Source organism: Eublepharis macularius, chromosome 15, assembly GCF_028583425.1.
Source record: "Eublepharis macularius isolate TG4126 chromosome 15, MPM_Emac_v1.0, whole genome shotgun sequence".
NCBI lineage: Eukaryota > Metazoa > Chordata > Lepidosauria > Squamata > Eublepharidae > Eublepharis > Eublepharis macularius.
In genome coordinates this window covers 55,792,027-55,810,909 of record NC_072804.1, presented here as the reverse complement: position 1 = coordinate 55,810,909, position 18,883 = coordinate 55,792,027, and the positions used below count along the sequence as shown (strand labels likewise).

General features: G+C 50.7%; 1 protein-coding gene across 1 annotated transcript; it reads right to left on the bottom strand.

Moving 5' to 3' along the window:
* Positions 1 to 1,875: 1,875 nt before the first annotated feature.
* On the bottom strand, positions 1,876 to 18,610 carry PPP5C (protein phosphatase 5 catalytic subunit). The gene is made up of 13 exons (XM_054999794.1): positions 18,414 to 18,610; positions 14,742 to 14,983; positions 13,719 to 13,866; positions 10,085 to 10,206; positions 9,446 to 9,511; positions 8,504 to 8,602; positions 7,863 to 7,968; positions 6,401 to 6,543; positions 6,199 to 6,286; positions 5,816 to 5,856; positions 5,006 to 5,184; positions 3,964 to 4,045; positions 1,876 to 3,803 (listed from the first exon to the last, which is right to left on the bottom strand). The coding sequence occupies exons 1-13, from the start codon at positions 18,532 to 18,534 to the stop codon at positions 3,741 to 3,743; spliced, it is 1,500 nt and encodes a 499-aa protein (XP_054855769.1). The 5' UTR covers positions 18,535 to 18,610; the 3' UTR covers positions 1,876 to 3,740.
* Positions 18,611 to 18,883: the final 273 nt, after the last annotated feature.

The following is an 18,883-nucleotide window of genomic DNA, read 5'->3' as shown; positions in this document are numbered from 1 at the left end:
TGCTCAACAGTTTTGGGTGTGAATGCCTTTTTTTGTAATGACATGTTTCTGTTTTCTAGTTCACATGAGGGAAGTGCTTGCCGGGGCTCACATGAGAATATCTCACAGAGAGAAAGTGAATTGGTGCCTATCTTTCCAACCTTCTCATGCATTAAATATATTAAAAACTAGATGCTGGAGTTCAATTCTCAGTCTGCCATCCTGAGAACCAAGCATTTTCTTGAGGAAGAAATATTTAGGGCAGTTCTCGAAATCTTATGCTACAATAAAGTGGTTAGTCTTAAAGGTGCTACTGGACTCTTTGCTACGTTTCAGTGTGTGATGCTGCTTGGGGTCAGGTTAAGTAACCAAACATTTGCAGACCCTGTCAAGCCAGAAATCTGGAATGGATGGAGAGAGGCCACCAAATTACCCTTTTAATCTCACACCTATGAGCATGTACGGAGTGCCTTTCTCTCATGAGGAAAAAAAGAAGCAAAGAGCAAACTGCGCAGCAGGACACAGCCATTTAAGCAATCGGCAGTAAAAGCAGAATTCCCCCCATGCTCTGAGAAGGCTACCAACTTGTACTGTGGAGCACTTTTAAAAGAAGAACCATCTTAGGGAATGCAGGAAAAGACAATGCCACATGCACAAACTTATGCCCCCCCCTGCCCCCGCCTTGGGTCTGCATCCTTCTGGGAGGTGGGTCAGGACTGCAGGAGGAAATGGCCGTCTATTGGAGCCGAGCTTATTTGGAGGGAGGGAGGGATGCGTTGCCCCCACTTAAGGCATAAACAGAGGCGACCCCACTGACACCTCTACTCCGGCCTCACCAGGCCCACACAAAGCCTCCTTTGTCTCCTCAGAGAAAGGGGTGGGCAAAAGTAAATAGACTTTGTGGCTGGGAAAAGGGAAGCCTCCCCCCAGATTGAACAAAAGGGCCGGGGCCTCTCTCAGGTCTCCTGCCTCCCCCACAATTAATTCACAGCTCACCCGCAGGCAGCACGGAAGGGCAGCTGAAAGGTTGCCTGGAAGCACAACCCGCTAGGCAGAAAACGCTCAGAGGCCAGAGGGGAAGGGCCCCTGGCGGCTCCCTACTGGTCAGGGAAGGGTACTTTGCACATGCTCAGAGTCACTCATAACATTAAAAAGGGCTGAGCTGTCTGTGCGCAAGAGAGACGTGGCCAACAGGGATAAAACCCACCCATGCATTCTTTCCTACATCCAAAAATCGGATATGCAAAATGCCTTTTTAGAAAAGGTTGAGGAGCGGCCTTGGCGAGCCAAAGTTTACATGGGGGGGGTTGGGGGGGAGGCGAGGCTGGCTGGAAAAAAACAGTTGGGAAGAGAATGCAGCTGGTAAAGGAGGCAGGAGGCTGCCTCCTTGGCAAAGGTACTGCAAACACCCACAGGGAAGCCTGCGTGTGCAAACCCAGCCTACCCTTTTCCTGTGCTCTTAAGGTAAGCTTGGCCCTCCGATGCCATCAGACAAAGGCTCCTGTTCAGCTTGGGGGAGCTTGCCTGCCTGATAGCTGCAGATCCTGCTGTAATTAAGAGACGCAGAGGCTAGGCATAAAAAAGCTTGCAACTCTTGCTATTTCTCCCCTCTTCTTTTTGCCTTATGCGGCCCTCTCCCCAGTTTTTGTTGTCTGTCAGGCTGGTGGAGGAAGAAGCAGCTGAATTACGTTGAGGTGCTGAAAATTCCCCAACTCTTCCCTCCATTCCCAAGACCTTTTGGAGGAAAGGAAGAAAAACGTCCCCTGTCCTCCTACACCCGATGAATTGACAACAGAAATAAAGAAGAGGGACATAAAAATCGGCCTCCTGTGTCCGTGAAGCGTGAAGACGTAACAGGCTGGAAGGCAGACTACGGTCCAGGCCGCGGGTCTTTCAATAGTTACTTTATTTTAACATCTTTTAATTACAGACAGTAAAATAGCTCAGTAATGGGGGAGGGTGAACAGGAAGGGAATCCTGGATGTATAAAAAACCTCCATGGTCAGCAGTGGGGAAACATCCAAAGTGCTGGGGGGGGGCAGGAATCTGCTGGTTTTTCTTTTCTGGCTAAAGAGAAGAAATATCATTTCGGTTTGGAAAAGCTGAAATGAATATTCCTTGCCAGAGCAGGAGTGAGAACAGGCGGTCCGAAGGTTTGGGGAGGGCACAAAGAGAAGTAAGGGGGGGGGCCTTTAAAAGCTGCAACAGTTGTACTGCCTGGTTCTGCAGCCCCTCAAAACTGGGGGACCCCTCCCCCCCCTCAATTTCTGCTGTAAGAGGGCTGGGGGAGGATCTAGAAAGTCATTCTCTCCCTATCAAGAGCAGTATGGTTTGAAGACCACGGCATACGATCCTCCCCACAAGACACTCACAGAAGCAAATCCTGCACCCAAATTGTTGCCCTCCCAAGACAGCTTGCAGAAATAGTTTTTTCTTCCCAGAGCACCTCAAATTCTGAATTCTGCAGCAAAGATCCCTCAAAGCACTCCCCCCCCCCCACACACACTCTTCCAGGCTGGAATGATGAGGTCCTAAAAGCCAAAGAACGGCCCTGTGTTTTTCCTCACTCCACCACCTGAGCACCCGCCCCCCCATGCACGCTCTCCAGTGGAAGAAGAGCTTGGATCTATCCACTATTACAAGTTGACCAACTGCTGGTGAAAGAAAGAGCTGTTGGCCAGGAATGAGTAAAAGCAAGCCCATGGACTAATTGCCTCCTGTTCACCCAGACTTCCCCTGCACAGATGGGGTGTGGTGGGGTGGGGGGGAGGAGAGATTCGTAGCCATGTTTCCCACAGCTTCCCTGACCCACCCCAGGACAGATTACCATACCAGCCTGGAACTTTCAGGCTTGGTCACCTAAGGGGGGGTGGGGTGGACAGTAAACATGTATCAGAGGGGAAAGAGCCGGCAGGCCACCTAAGTTGAAGTCCAGAGGCCCAAGAGTCTTCCCTTCCTTGCTGCCAACAGACCCTACCCCCCACAAAGCTTTGCTGCACATGAGCAAAGCTCCTTGGGGGAAAAGACGTGGGCTTCCCTTGACACGAGCTGCCCACTGGGGCCTGCCCCCCCCCGCCAACCTTCTTTCTCTGCCAGTACAACCCCCTTTGTTTGCTGTGACAAAGGGGCACAGAGTATTTGGGACACAGGTGTGTGGAGCTTTGGCACCCCAAACACCACCACACTTTGCAGCACCCAGAAAATGGCATCCGGGAGGGAACGGAGGCAAGAGGCATCACGTCAGCTGACAGAAGCCCCTTCCCTTCGCCCTCCCTTCCCCCTAGACTGCACACGCGGGAGGGAGAGTCTAACCAAATTGGAAGGAGACTGAGGAAGAAAGAAGGGGGGAGCGGGGGGGGGGGAGTCTGAGAACACAGGGAATAAATACAATCTTCCAATATATTAAAAAAAATCAGTCATTTCTAACACTCTGGCTGCCTTTCTTCTCATCTGTGCGATGTCAGCACGTAAAAGAGAGGGTCAGGGATGCGTTACTTATGCAATCCTTAGCAAACCCTCCCCCCTAGAAGATGCTCGGGCTTATCCTCCCCCTCCCTTCCCGCAAGTCCCCTGCCAAAAACAACCCCTGCTTTATAGTGAAGGCTGATGTTGGAAGAAATCATTAAAAAAACCCCCAAAAAATAAAACCAAAAAAGTCGTTTGCCTAGCAGGTCGGTCTCCAGGCAGGAAGGAGAAGATGTGGGGAGAGGGGGAGGGGGTCCCAGTCGGGCGGTCCGTGCTGAAGGGAGGCGAAGGGCAGCTTACATCATCCCCAACTGTAGCAGCGAATTGGCATACATCATTGGCTTGACATTTGGATGAGGCTGTGAAAGAAGGAGACACCTGGTCCATAAAGGCACCTGATCTTCAATGACCACCTTGCCCAGGTGGGAAGGCAGTAGCAGAGAGAGGGGAAGCTGCAGCAATGCAGGGTGGGGGGGGCACTCAGGGGACCACTCATGCCCGTGGGGATAACCAACTCACCACTGCTGTGAACTGGTGAAATTCTGGCCGCAAGTCTGAGCCTTTCAAGTGGATGTAGGAACCTTTATTGCCCATCTGATCGCTGGAAAGAGAATTCCAAAGAGGAAGGAAAGAGGTGGTTAGAGCGTTTCTCAAGCACGGAGGAGGAGCAGGGAGGCAAACCACAAGAAGGGGTCTTGGGACGAACGGCATAAATAGGGTTGCTGAGTTCGCAAACTGATCTCCACTTTTTAGGACTCGCTCTCAGAGTAACCCCTGCTATCTTTCTGCCTCCTCCTCCAACATTACGGATGTGAGATTCTCATCTTTTGACACTGAACCTATTTAGAGTTTTCAAGTTTGCCACTGGGCCACCCAACGCCTGTTCTCCCACTTCACTGTGCCCTCCCTCCTGGTCTCGTGGTCGATCCACGGGTGAGAGGTCACAGCCCCCCCCGCTTTTGAAATAAATGTTGGTGTGAGAATCCCATGCATTCCTTACAGTGTGTCAAAGCCGTCGTTTTCAAGAATGGGAAGGCCGTTTACACCAACAACAGTCTCTGACTAGCAGCTGCCAGACACAAACAAGAATTCTGTGAGATTCTGGAGGGAGGAGACATCTTTCAGACGAGGCCCCGTAGAAGGCAGAAAACCTGCACCTGGCCTGTACCCCTCCAAAGTACACAAACGAAGGCCTACGTTCCCTGCACGGAGAGAACTAGCACGTTAGGCTGGAGGTCTAAGCCTCACCTTTTCCTTCGATAGGATAGTTTTCCACATGAAAGGAATTTGTACGTGTGTGCACAGAGGAGAGTTTGTTCACAAGTGGAACTATACCTAGACTCCAAGTAGACACTGCCAGGGAAAGAGCCCCCTTAGCGTGGCCACGTCCGCCCAGGAATGACCAGAAACTAAAAAGAGACACCAACCGCCATCTCCAACCGTACTGGTCAGCCCTCTTGGATGAAACAGGCCTTTTCCAAAGCAGAGCTCCAGGCCCTCCTTCCCTGGTCAGCTCTCAACACCCAGGCGGGACACAACCTTGCAGAGCACATGCGCTCACCAGTAGTTGGGGGCTGAGAAGACGGTGATGCACTTGCCGTCGTGGGCCACCTCATACCCCTCCGGTTTGACCTCGTGGCTGCGGATGATGTAGTCTAACTGGTTACGCTCCAGGAAGCTTTTGGTGACATCCGGCCCGAACTGGCAGCTCACGCCACGCTTGCTGACAGACCGGCCGTTCTGGATGAGGAAAAGGAGGAGCACAACTTCTTGTCAAAGACTGTCTGTGTTATCAGCATTTGGGACAGGAATCGGCTTGCCTTGTCCTTGTATACGACAGCCTTGACTCCGGCGGCATTTTCAGCGCCAGCATCCCTCTCTTGAAGGACTATTGGGTGGGAAAGCGGGAAGAGACACGGGACTTCCGGGCTGAACGTAAGAAGCAACCTCGCGGGTTCCTGCCTGCATCTCCCCCTAAAAAAACTCCCAAGGATACGAGCACACTGGCACCCGAGTTTGTATTTTGGCGATCCACATCAGGATGTGGTCAAGCTAATCTGCAAGAGTCAACTGGGAACTATTTTCCCATGTAAGTGATTTCTTATTGAGTGTCTGTTCTGATGACAACGCAGTATGGCCGAGATTACACAGGTGGGTTGGGAGTGGACGTTTCCTCCAGGGACAGTCAGATTTTTACGGTCAAGAGGTGAGCTACAGCAGTCTTAGAATTAAAAAAAAATCTGTCTTAGGAAAGTATATGTGCCAAAGGAGGGAAGGAAGGAAGTAAGGAAGGGAGTGCCCAGAATACAACTAACACCAAGCAGCTGACCCAAAACTTTTTTAGCAGGCAGGACACTGCAACAAGACGCACCTGGGGCTGAGGATCCGACCAGAGTAAGTCGCACATCGGCCCTGCCAATGGAAGGAGAAATGTTATCTGAAAAGGGGAAGGGGGCTGGTGCTGTGTACACCCCCTGCCCCTCCCCTTAATATTGGCATCCTGCTTTCAAGAGGCTTAAATGTTCAGCGTTAACATCCAGGCCTCCTGCCCACACCAGCGTGCGCTTTTTTCTACAGGCTCCGTTCCTCCGTCTTCGACACACAGATATTTAACATACAAAACTGGGACAAGATTCCCCAGTCACCTCGCTGTGCTCCCGGTACAGCAGCACAGCCCTACTGGGAACACACCCTGCCAACCCGCACCCAGCCAGCAGCTCTGGAAGCCCCCCCCCCCACCTCCCATACACACACCTGAATCTGGAGGCTGCCGATTCCTTTCAATCTTCCTGATATCATCTAGCGTCACCCCGTCTTCGCTGAAGAGCCCTCCGTGCATTATCTGTTGGGAAGGGAAAGAGCACAGGAGAGGGTCACCCAGGGCAAAACCCCCACGTGTGCGTATGTCCGCAGCTAGCTCACTCGTTCCCGTCCTCCCCAAATGCCACGCCCTTACCAATATTTTGCCGTTGATGCACTGGGCTAGAGGAAGCCACTCAAACACCTCGCTGAACAGCTCGAACATCTGGGCTGTATATTTGGCTTTGACTTCCCCCTCGAACCCGTAGATCTGATTCATATTGTCTGTTTCATGGTTCCCTGGAGGGCAGGAAGGAAGACACGGGCAGGAGAAACATTTTCAGGGGTGCCACTGAACACATGCCCATGTCCCTTGCAAAAGCACAGAGGAGCCCCACGTTTCTAGGCTGTGTGACGCAGCTGCCTTGGGGGGACATGTCCCTGAACTGTGCCAGCACTTGGCTCCCAAGCAGTAAGAGGAAAACATGCCAAAACGTGCTCCACATTGAGCCCGACCGTGAGCACAGCGGTGCTCAAACTTCTTTAAAGGGGGCAGCTTCTAAAGCTATTCTGCTCTGCAGGACCCACTCGCAAAGTAAACCCACGCGACTGCCTTCCTTCCCAACGTAAAATGCAGGAATCTCATCATTGGTTGACGAGAACCAGTCTCTCTTTTCTTTCGCCCGTTTAGCACTGAGAAATACAGAGCTCGACAGAGCATGCCTCAGCCATTTGGCCGCTGATGCGGCAGGAAAGCCACGTACAAGGTATTGGTTATTGCTCAGTTCAAGGTATTGGTACAAAGCTCTTCACGGCCTTGGTCCAGCATACCTATGGGACCGCCTCCCTCCCTATGTTCCTCCACGGCAGCTTTGCTCATCCTAACAGGGTCTCCTGCAGGTGCTACCCTGCACATGGGCGAAATCAACAGCAGCCCGTACATGGGCTTTCTCTGTGGTGGCCCCTACCTGATGGAACGGCCTGCCTGAGGAGGTCAGCAGAGCCGCTACTCTCCTAGCTTCCCACAAACAATGCAAAACAAGAATTATTCAAAAAGGCTTTTGCATTGTAGGGAGGGGGGGGGGTCTCAGATACTTCACTAATGAGTTAGGGACCATAGACTTCACCACTATGTTGCCTTACGTACTATCTGTTGCTTTAAATATGTGTTCCTATGAGCTACCTGTGCTTCACGTGGTCTAGTGTCAGTCCTAGAATTGTTTATGTTCTGTTTCAGCATGTTTTCAACTCTGTATGGGATTCCTGCTAACGCTGTGTCTTTGTAAACGTGTATTTATTTGCCCTATGGCATTGTCCTTGATACTGACTCCTTGAAACGTCCTTGATACTGACTCTACTAACCTCACACTGTGTAATCCACCTTGAGTCTCAGTGAGGAAGGCGGACTATAAATAACATCAATAAATAAAATAAAAGTTTGCCATCTACCCTCCCCACGCCTTGCTTCCTTTCCTTTCCTGGCCTGCCTCCTTCCTCCTCCCCACTCCTTGCTTTGAAGCCCACCTGGGAAGGGAATTGTGGGGGGAATGCTTAAGGACTATTGCAACAGTTCACTGATCCCGAGATCCTTCAGGCTGTTCAGGGAAGGGGGCACTTACCACGCAGTAGGTGGAAATGGTCCGGATATAGCAGCTTAAAACCAAAGAGCGTTAATATTACTTCCACGGAGAAGGAGCCACGGTCCACAAAGTCCCCGTTAAATATCTGCAGAAGGGATGTCTGGGCTCAGGAAAAAAGAGGCAGGCTGGACTGCTGCTATTCGGCATGACCGGAGAGAGTCCCCACCCCCTGTAATAACCTGAAATTTCAGTTGTTTTTAAAAAGGAAAGATTGTATGTATCGAGGTGCTGTTCCTCGGGGTCGTGGCCTGTCAAGTTAACACCAGGGCTCAGCCAACCATGAGGTTCTGAGTGCAACTTCGGACCACCAGGAATGGAATTTCTTCATCTTGCCCACTTCACTCAGACAAACAAGAGCCAACCGCTGCCCACACGGGAGACCCCCAGTTCCTTGCCTCTGGCCTCAGCTAGCCGGCCTCCTGGGCCCGAGCTTCAAGGCAAAGGGAGCAAATGATGTACCTTGGGAGCGGATCCATCAATACATCAGCCACAGCTGCTCTTTCTGTCCCAGGGCCACCTCCTTTTCCCCTTAAAAGGGGCTTATCGGAATTCCCCTTCCATCCAAGAGACAGAGCAACAGAGGCCACAGCACCCTAAAATGATGCGCTGAGAAAGGATACGTATGGATTTGTGTCCGACGGCAGCCCGTTCAACTCAAATATGTTCAGGAGATCGTAGTACTGGCCGTGAGTGTCTCCGCATACAGTTACTTTCTCTGTCTGGAACGAAGAAGGAGCAGAAGAGAGACAGATGGCAGAAAGAGACTGAGGAAGGGGAAGGCAAAACGCTATGCCACTGACACTTAATACTCCCCCCAGAAACGCAGGGAAAGGGGCCGGACAACAGGCGAAGGCTCAGAATCACCCAGAAAGCTGCACATCTGGGATACTGGAGAGGGGGCAAGAGGACAGAAGCAACTTTAACAGCTGCCACTTTAACAGTTGTGGCAGTTCCCCCAGGGAACGGTTTCTTCCGAGAGGGTGCTAAAAAGGGGCCAAAGTAACAGCTCCAAGACAGAGCACCAGCTTTGCATGCAGAACGTCTTGGTATCACCACGCAGCATCTCCAGTTAAAGGCACCTGGAAAGACCTCTCTCTGGAAGAGACTCTGGAGGGCTGCGGCCAGTCAGAGAAGACAACGCAGAGCTGTGAGTCTGGCTGGCTGGCGGGATAAAGTCTGCATTATACATTCACGTGCATGCAGAGAGGGAGCCTTCCCTTGCTCATAAAATTTGCATCCTGAGTGTTGCTGAGAAACCATGACGGTTAAAAGATACACTGAACAGGCAAGCTCGTGCTGCTGACACGGCTCATGGAAAAAGCAGTGGGTCACCATAAAGTATGCGCTTTTGTGGGGGGAGGGGGGCACCACTTGGCACCAGACAGAAGAGAAAGAACAGGAAGACCTGAAGTTTGCCATTTTCACACCTTAGGAAGACTTCGGTTCTATGGTGCAGGCAAACACCTTTAAAACACAAGCCACGTTCGGGGAGAGATGGGAAGGGAGTGCCCCACCTGCCTCATCCCCAAACTCAAAGGCTGAGCACAAAGAGAGAAGTGTACCTCTTTTAATGTAGTTTCTACTAAGGTAGGGAGTTTCGATAGCACCTCTTTCACCTGCACCAAGATCTGCGAGAAATTAGAGTGGGGGGGGGGAATTAAACACAGAAAACCAGCAGAAATTCTAGCAGTTGGATCAACTTAAGATTCTCGAAGGCATTTACAAGCCTCTATTTCAGTAACGTTTTAAAAGAAAAATTTATAGTATTCGTGATCTCAGATCATAAGAAAGAAAAGAAGTCCCAAAAGACAGACAGACAGGTTCGAATTGTGCTTTATAGCTTAGAAACCATGGAGGTCCCAAGGTGCAGGTCCCCAGGGGCAGGAAACCTCCAGAGATCCTTCTCTGCTCCCATGGCTCTCGGCCCTGACCGCGCTGCTGGGATATGCAATCTCCATCAGATGCAACTTTAATTACAGATCAGACGCAACATTAGCTGCCTTTTGCTTAAATTATTTAAGACAGCTCCAAAGGCCTCGGCCAATTTTAGATCACAGCCCGGGAGTCGATTTGTGTCCTTAGCCCTGTCTGCAGCGCAGGTGAGACAGGCAGGCTAAGGCGGCACTGATTCTGCGTCGACTCCTTGCCCCACTCTACTGCTGTAGCTCTGAGGGCCGTTCGCAGGGCTTGGGGAGGGTTACCTGATAGGCACATTTCCTATGCAGCTTCTTCTGGTCCTTGTACCACTGCATCAACTCCTTCATGAATGCAAGCGTCACCTTCCCGTCCTCCAGCTTCGGGCCGCTGTACTCGTCTTCAATGGCTGCAAAGAGCAGGAAGAGGAAGAGGAGGTTTAACATTAGGCAAGGGTGGATTGAGGCCCAGGAGCACGCCAAGTTCATCGGCTCCCGTGGCAGTGCCAGGACCGATGAGGCTCGGCTCAGCTCTCTTTTGCAAAGCACCACCAAGAGCTTCCCCAGAAAGTTAAATGGCCAATCTACCCTCAGTGGTGGGCGGGCTCAACAAGCAGCATACATCTGACAGAGGCGAAGCCAGCCTCCGTTCTAAGGTCCCACCATTTGACAGGCAAACAGCTGCCCAGGTAATGACCAAAGAGGGAGAGTTACGGCCAAACACCGTAGTGACAAAAAAGAAAAACACCACCGTAACAATCTAACTGCTTGCACTCTTTACTCTCGGTTCCACTTTTTAAACAAACCAATAGAATATATAGCCACTTGTCAAATGCCTCTTCATATGCAAGTTGGGTAACAACACTCTTCCAGATACGCAGTCATAAGAGGATCACCCGTATTATAATCCTTAAGTAGATACAATTCTATTAATTTATTTTTGGAATGATGAATTTCTCCTATATGAAAAATAAATTACTGGACTCTTGCAAGTGGATAACTTGAATTGCTGCTATATGCCAATAAAGGCTAACTTGAACTCGAATTACTGGACTGATTAAAAGAATTATATTCTATTGGTTTGTTTAAAAAGTGGAGCCGAGAGAAAAGATTGCAAGCAGTTTGACTGTTACGGCGGTTTTTCTTTTTTTCACTAGACAGGTGATGACCACAGCAGGAAGGAAGGTGGTCCCTCGCCAGTCCCGGCCTTTGCATTTCCGAGGAGAGTTGAGCACATTAATGCCCTCTTTCCATTGACTTCAGGAGAGGATGAGACCGAGGTCGGATTACATCCAAAAAGTATGCTCTTAAATATCCTACCAATTAATGTGAGAAAAGAACAGGGAGATCTTTTCCATTTACATGGTGACGGCAGCAAGGGTATTATAAGCAGCAAAATGGAAAACAGATTATCTGTCCTGATGTGTTAGAGTGGAGAGATAAGATTTATGAATACGCATCAATGGCTAAACTGACTACCTATCTACGTAACAGACCGATGGCTGGATTTTGGGGGAAATGGAAGGACTTCTTTGATTACTTAGGCAGAAATTAACTGATATAGAAGTTTGCATAACTAAAACTAACCAAGAAGAGGGAAGGAGAATTATGATGCATCTGGGTTAGGTATGATAAACTTAGAATGTTTTTGTTTACTAGGTCAATGTAAGTTTCAATGTACCATTTGTTTAACTCTCAAAACTATTCTACATATATTGTTTATATAGGAGTGTATAAGTCTCAACAATTTCCAATCTAGTACCTATATAATCTTTTATTACGCACTTATTTTCATATTTCTTTTTTAAATGAAATCTTTTTAAAAAGAGAGACCGAGGCTCAAGCCCTTCCTCCTCAAATAAATGAGCCTCGCCCTTCTACTCCAATACAAAGAAGGAAAAGGAATCTTCCCTGCAGTGATCTACTGAACTTTCCAAGCGCCTTTGAGAAGTACGATCCAAATCAACTCACCCACATCAAAAGGGCCTCGTCGTTAATTTATCTGAACTGAGAACACGCCCTGTGACAACACAATGGTTGCAAGTTTTGGGGCAGGCACCGCATCAAACAAGCAGGCTTTTAGGGGAGTTTGTCTCCTATTACCAAACCCCGATAACTCCCACGGCATCCCAGAACAGAAGTCTACTAAAATAGAATGGACAAATCTTTTCTTGGGGGAGACAGCACATATTATTATTGTATTATTTATCATTATTAATTTATTTATAGCCTGGCCTTTCTCACTGAGACTCAAGGTGCAAGGGAAATACAATATAATCAACAGCTCAGACGTTCACTGAGCAAACTACAGACGTGAAAGAGAGGCAACAGGGAACGGTAGCAGAAAATCTGAAACAAATATAAAGCTGAGGATAGAGATGAAATCTTTCTGAAACAAAGCATAACTCGTTAACACGGCATGTTTAGCAACGTGGAACCTCCCTAGTAGGAGCATATCTACATCAGCAGACATTACCCAATGGCATAGCCTACAATCCTGTATTAACTACAGGACCGGACTGTTCTTACAAAGAGTTTGGGAGCCCTGCCAGGACACTGTTCCCATCACTGCAGAGCTCGCAGCTGCCTTCTGTTAATTTGAACCGCCGGCCTGGAGGCACAGCCATTCCCTCCCCTGCCTCCTCTCTGCTGCTTTATTTGAGCATGTCGTGGCTGCAGTGAGGCAAAGGGGAGCTGTTTGCAGAAATTTTAAATACAGAATTCATGGCTTCCCTGGGCCGCAGGTTGCAAATGTCTAGCTGCTCAGCCAGGACACTGGGATTAAAGGCCTTGCCCGTTCCAGCAGCTGGCCCCATTGTTAACACCGGTCTATTTATTTTTACTGATGAAGCCTCTCCACGCCAGGATCTATTTATGATCTGAGATCCTGATCTATTTTTGGCCACGGCAGGAAACCTTGGTGCAGCCGCTTGCGCGTAACGGCACGAGTCACAGGGCCAAGGGTGGCGGGGCTCCCTGGCAAGGGAAGGATGCTGCGCTGGGCCGCAGGTGCCACCCGAACAAGGCCTCCCAGCCCATGCCGGGGGCAGCCCCAAGTGACGCAAGGCCGCCTGAGCTTGAAGCAGCCACCTTAACCCAGGGAGGTTCATGTCCCACAGAAGCAGGAGGCCTCTCCTCCTTGGCTTTGTCGCTTCATTTACAGCTCCCCGAGTGCCCCTTGTTTCTGGGCATTTTTCCTATTCCCTATTTTTTAAAAATGATTTACTAAACTCACACCAGACCCTTAACAAGGGGCTTGCAGCCCAGGTCTGATCAGAGCCACACCTGAGCTTCAGCAACACTCTGACATCAAGTGCACCCAAACCACTCCATGCAACCCCCCTCCCCTTTGTTTTTGATTCAGAGGGCTCAAATCTCATGTTCCAGAGCCAGAGGGGGGGGGTCCCCCAGAAGCTTAACAGGGGTTCCTCAATGCAACAATCTGCAACATCAGGGAAATATTCCGGAAAGGTGTCTTGCGCACTCCAGCTTAAACTCCCAAGCACCAATAGCAGTCAAGGGAGCATGGAATATGTTCTGTAGCACATGCTCAGTTTCTGCAGGTGGCACTGAGGCCCAGTGCCCTGTGAGCTTGAATTCGTGCCCTAGAATAAGCCCCGGGATCCTCTGCAGCAGGGAGGAGTTCCACAGAGGGCAATTCCTTTCGCAGACAAGCCAGCATGGAAAGGCTTCCCTGAAACAGAGGATGTTTTGATGCACTATTCTGAAGTGCATGCGCTACAAGAGTGCCAATCTGAGCCAATCGAGAATCTCACACAAAGCTGAATTTGCAGCTCCTGTCACAGTCTCAGGCACAGGCCCTGCCCCCACCCCCAGCACAGGCACAGGCCCTGCCCCCCCCCACCCCTGGCACATTCCCTGCCCCCACCTCACCCCTGGCCCAGGCCCTGCCCCCACTCACTCATGCTTTCTATGTCCAAGGAGTCGACCACAGACCGCTTGTGCTCCTCACTGGCAATGGCCCGCTCAAATGCCTTCTGCTTCACAATCTTGTTGCACTCCTGGTATTTCATCTTGGCATCCTTATCGTTAGGCTTCACCTTGACAACCTGGGCAGAGGGGGAAAGGGAAGCACGGCCCTTGAGAAGTCGCACTCTGTAGCCCAGTAGCACCTTTAAGACTAACCAGCTTTATCATAGCATAAGCTTTCGAGAGCCGCAGCTCTCTTCGTCAGATGCATCGTCAGCTTTCGAGAACCACAGACGCATCTGACGAAGAGAGCTGCGGCTCTCTAATGCTGTCGATGCATCTGACGAAGAGAGCTGTGGCTCTCAATAGCTTATGCTATAATAAAGTTGGTTAGTCCTAAAGGTGCTACTGGACTCTTACTATGTTGCAACTACATACTAACATGGCTAACGCCTCTGGATCTATGACTCTGCAGCCCGTTGCTCTGATTTTTTTTTTTAAGGCGGGGAGTAAATAAACAAAAAAAACCCTCCTTTCTTGCAAAACAACATGTTCTATCCTCTAGCTTGGTGCTCTTTTCATCTCTCTCTGACTGCAACCAGTGCTCTACAAACATCACCAATGACAATTTCCCCACAATTCCCAGCCCATGTATTGCTCTTCTGAATTAAGGGGTCCTTCCGCAATTTCATTGTGGTTTTGAGAGTGCAAGAAAAAGCAAAAGTCCCTTGAACTGCTCCGAAGAGCCTCCTGCTGTTTGCCTCCTAAAAAGCCCAGTGCAAAGGAAAAAAACGCCCCGCACTTGGCACAAAAATCCGTTATACAAACAAGAGGGAGTGGCATGCACAGCAGCTACAGTTAATGGCGGGGGGGGGGGGGGCGTTATGCGAAGCCTAACGCATACACTTCTCCAAGGAGAGATCTAAAGGTGAATTTCTTCTTTGCTATTTAACGAAGCACCTGGGGACAGCCCCCTCCCAACAAAAACCCCTCTCTGCTGCCCTTCCCCACTTGCCGTCTCATAGTCCCGCAAGGCTGCCTTGAACTTCCCCAGAGCCATGTTGCTGGTGGCCCGTCTGTAATAGCCTTTGATGTACTTCTTGTCCAACTCGATGGCCTTGGTGGCATCGGCCAAGGCGTAGCCGTAGCATTCCGTCCGCAGATAGGCCAGGCTCCGGTTGCCATAATAGATGGCGTTGGTGGGATTGAGTTCGATAGCCTGGGTGTAATACTTCACTGCGTTCTCATAGTCCTTTCCTAGGGGTGGGAGGGAAGAGAAGGGCTTTTATTAAGGAGCGAAAGCAGCGAATCAACACATGAAAATAGCCCACAGTTGTAATTAAACAGAAGCTGTGTTCACACAAGATAAGCAGGGCTCTTTTTCAGCTGGAATGCAGCGGAACGGAGTTCCGGCACCTCTTGAAAATGGTCACATGGCCAGTGGCCCCGCCCCCTGATCTCCAGACAGAAGGGTGTTTAGATTGCCCTCCGCGCCACCTGGCGCGGAGGGCAATCTAAACTCCTCTCTGTCTGGAGATCAGGGGGCGGGGCCACTGGCCATGTGACCATTTTCGCTGAGGGCAATTTAAACTTTTAAAAAACTCCCCCCTTGTTCCAGCTGGCCCAAAGTGACGTCATTGTGCGGTCCTTCTAAGTTCCACCACCTCTTTTCCTAGAAAAAAAGCCCTGAAGATAATCATCGCAAGGTCCTCCAACAGAAGGTGTTCTAATGCTTACCCAGAGAAGTTCCTCCCCTAAGGTCCCTGGCAGGGCCTCTGGCAATCGCCTCTGCCTCCAGTTCAGATGAATCAGCCTTGCTCTGAGGCCATGTCAGTCTTCCAAAACTACTTTTAAAGCGGTTTTCGAGGTCCACCAGACCAGGAAAAAAATTAGCTGCGTCCTCCTGCCAGGCAGCCACAAAACAGCAGCTCTTTCCCGTACTTTTAATGGCCGCTTATGCATGAAGTGGGAATTCTGATTCACCCAGGGAATTTAAACAAGGACCCCTGGCAGCAAATCGAGAGCAATTAGCAGAAAGTACAAGTTGTGAGTTTACATACGTAGCATCAGTGAGGGACAGAAGCTAAGAGCGCATGAAGGGGCTGCTCGACGGAAACGACTGTTTATGCGAGCATGACGCAAATCACCTCAGATCATATACAGAAGTGGAAACAGATGCAGCTTCTCAGGAACAGAAAAATGCACTTTTTGTATATGCAAGATTCCTCTCCTCACCCCATAATGAGTCCATAAGATCAAGGATTAAGTGCAATCTTCTAAGAGGCTGTAAACCCTCCTGAGTCAGGGCCACAAGCCAACATTGCCAGGCATTACAGGACAGAAGCGCTCTGGGAGCTGACAGCAGCGCTTCCAAAGGCAGCAGAGAGTCCGAGGCCTGAACTCTTTAATTATAGACTTCGTTGTAACATGGCCTGAGGGCACGACTAAAAGGTAAGCCTGGTAATTGCACAAAGGCCTCCCAGAGCCACCTGAAAACACTCGCTTTCAAGGGTGATGCTGGAGAAGATTTTGAAGGCCATCTTTCAGCTACCTGGCCCGGGTAGGTAAGCCAATGAGTCATATGTCCCAAGGACCAGAGCTGCCCGGGGCCTACTTGGAAGGAACCCGTAACACAGAAAAAGGCGGCAAAGCAACAAAACTTCACTTATCAGGCATTGCTCAAGAACACAGGCCGCTGCCTTATCCAGAGACAGGCCATTGATCTATCAAGATCAGCATAGTATATACTCTGCCTGCCAGCAATTCTTCAGACAGAGGAAGATCTTTCTCATCACCTGTTACCTGGTCCTTTTTTAAGTGGAGGCACCAAGGACTGAACACGGGACCCTTGAAACATAGATTCCCTGACACTAAGTCAGAGTCTCTTCTTCAAGGCAGCTGGCATTTCCTGGACTTCTTAGAAGGGGTATACAAATGATCTGCGTACAATTGTTTCCAATTTTATTTAGCCCTCTTAAGAAAGCAACTGAAAAGGAACTCTGTGAAATCAGCCACTAAGACTCCAGGCACCAAGAAATTGCAGCAGATTTGACACATAATAAGTTCTGGAAGCCTGCCGCTTGCAGCGACAGGGACAGACAGCCTGCATAGTATACCACACCTAGAGTGTTGGACATGTACCAAAGATACCCAGGTTCAAATCCTCACTCTGCCAGGGAACGGAGTGGCCAACTACTCTCTCGCAAGGGAGAGGATAAAATGGGAGGCAAAAACTGACAGCACAATCCTAAACTGTTTTACACCCTCCTAAGTCTATTGAAACCAATGGGCTTAGAAGAGAGTAACTCTGCTTAGGACTGCGCTGCAAGTTTCCAAAGTTCATTAAAGAAAGAGCAGGATGAAAAAGTATAGCTAGGCAGGTTATAGTCACACCACCGCCAGGCATTACAATCCGTTTGAATAACACACCAGCAAACAGTCAGCACTCTCCACTTCCCCAGAATTTTGTGCGGATGACACAGAGCTAGCTGCAGGCTGAATGGACACGTGTCCCAAGGTGGGAGTCTAGCTGAGCGCACTGAACAAGTCAAGGAAGCACCTGCGGGGCCCTAAAGCAACAGCTGACCTCCAGCTCATTCAGAGTTTCCCACCCAGCCAAGCCCCTGAGCATCACTTATACCAAGCAGTCAGAATCATGGATCTTATACCATAGATCTTCAGCCAACATGGGGCAAAGGCGCTGTGGTGGGTCACAACACAGAGCCCCAAAGGGTCAGGAGGCCGGGCCCTCTAGAGTAGCTTCTTGGAGGGACCTGCTATTAGCACACATGGTCAGAGAGCATGCCCCCAGCTGCTCCTTGCCTGCATACCGGCAAAGGCTCCAACTTCTGGCTTGGTGCTCACTAAAGTACCTTGACTTGCACCTCCAGGCCCTCCTGGTTTGTTGGAGGGCACGGGTCCTCTTCCTGTCCTCGAGATATCACATACTTGCAGGTGAGAGGGCCCCAAGCTGCTGACCCCCCAGCGTTAAAGGTGGGCCTGAAAAGCCTTTAGAGGGCCCTGCCTGCCTTAGAACCCCCACCCCCAGAGAAAGGTGTGCATGCTCTTCCCAGGTAACCTTTCCCAGGGCGCTGCAATCAGGAGGCTACGCCTTCCTAGCAAGCCCCCTTTGCCCATTGGCTGCATTCTTCCCACCAATAAGACACTTCCTCACTGGCTCTTCCACTGGGGTCTCTCCTCTCCCCAATTCTACACTTCTTCATCAGCAACTGAAGCCCTCTCTTCAAGCAGGACCCCTCCTCCTCAGGTTGCCAACCTCCAGGTGGTGGCTGGAGACCTCCCAGAAATGCAACTGATCTCCCGGCCACAGAGAACAGTTCCCCTGGAGAAAATGGATGACTGGGAGGGTGGATTGTATGGCATCATACCCCACTGAGGTCCTTCTCCCGTCCAAACTCTCCCCAGGGAGTACCCCCCCTAAATCTCCAGGAATTTCCTAACCTGGAGCTGGCAACCTCCCCCTTCCTCCTCCACCCCTTTGGGGCCCAGAAGACCAACTTTCTCCCCCCCCCCCTCCTTGCCCCAACACAGAAGCCCCTCCCTCAAGAAGCCCCTTCTTCCTCCCCATTGGCTGCCTCCGGGGGCGCCCCCTCCTCATTGGCCCCTCCCGGGGAAGCCCCTCCTCCTCGCTTGGCCCCGCCCCTCCCGCCTCTGCCTCAGGTTCTACCTTTGAAGAAGTCGTTCGCCTGCGTCTTGAGAGCCTCGGCGCGGTCCAGCGACCCCGACTCGCCCTCCTGCGGCGGCCGCCCGGGGCTTCCGCTGCTCTCCGCCCGCTCTCCCTCCGCCATTGCCGCCGGGCCGTAAAGCGAGCTGCCCTGACGAGCAGCGAAGGGGGGACCGCAAAGGAAAGGGGGGATCCAGGAGCCGTCGAGCGCGGACGTCGCAAAGGCCACCTAGCGGGAAAAAGCGGGGGGGCGGAGTCAGTGGAGGAGGAGGGTTAAAAAAGGGCTCGCGCCGCTGCGCATGTGCAGTAGAGACGCCGAGTGGCATCTTGGTGGTTCCCCTACGCAAGTGGGGGAGGCGGGGCCAAAAGAGAGGCTCCGGCCAATCAGCGGAGAAGGGGATTCCTCTTGGGAGGCAAAATCAAAAAGAGTCCAGTAGCACCTTTAAGACTAACCAATTATAAAATTGGTTAGT

Excerpts from the sequence above, each read along its gene's own strand:
- PPP5C (XM_054999794.1), bottom strand. The coding sequence starts at position 18,534 with ATGGCGGAGGGAGAGCGGGCGGAGAGCAGCGGAAGCCCCGGGCGGCCG. Across the intron at positions 10,207-13,718 it reads CTTGGACATAGAAAGCATGA|CCATTGAAGACGAGTACAGC; the intron begins GTGAGTGGGGGC and ends TGCTCTTTGCAG. Across the intron at positions 6,544-7,862 it reads CCATTTCCACCTACTGCGTG|GGAACCATGAAACAGACAAT; the intron begins GTAAGTGCCCCC and ends CCTGCCCTCCAG.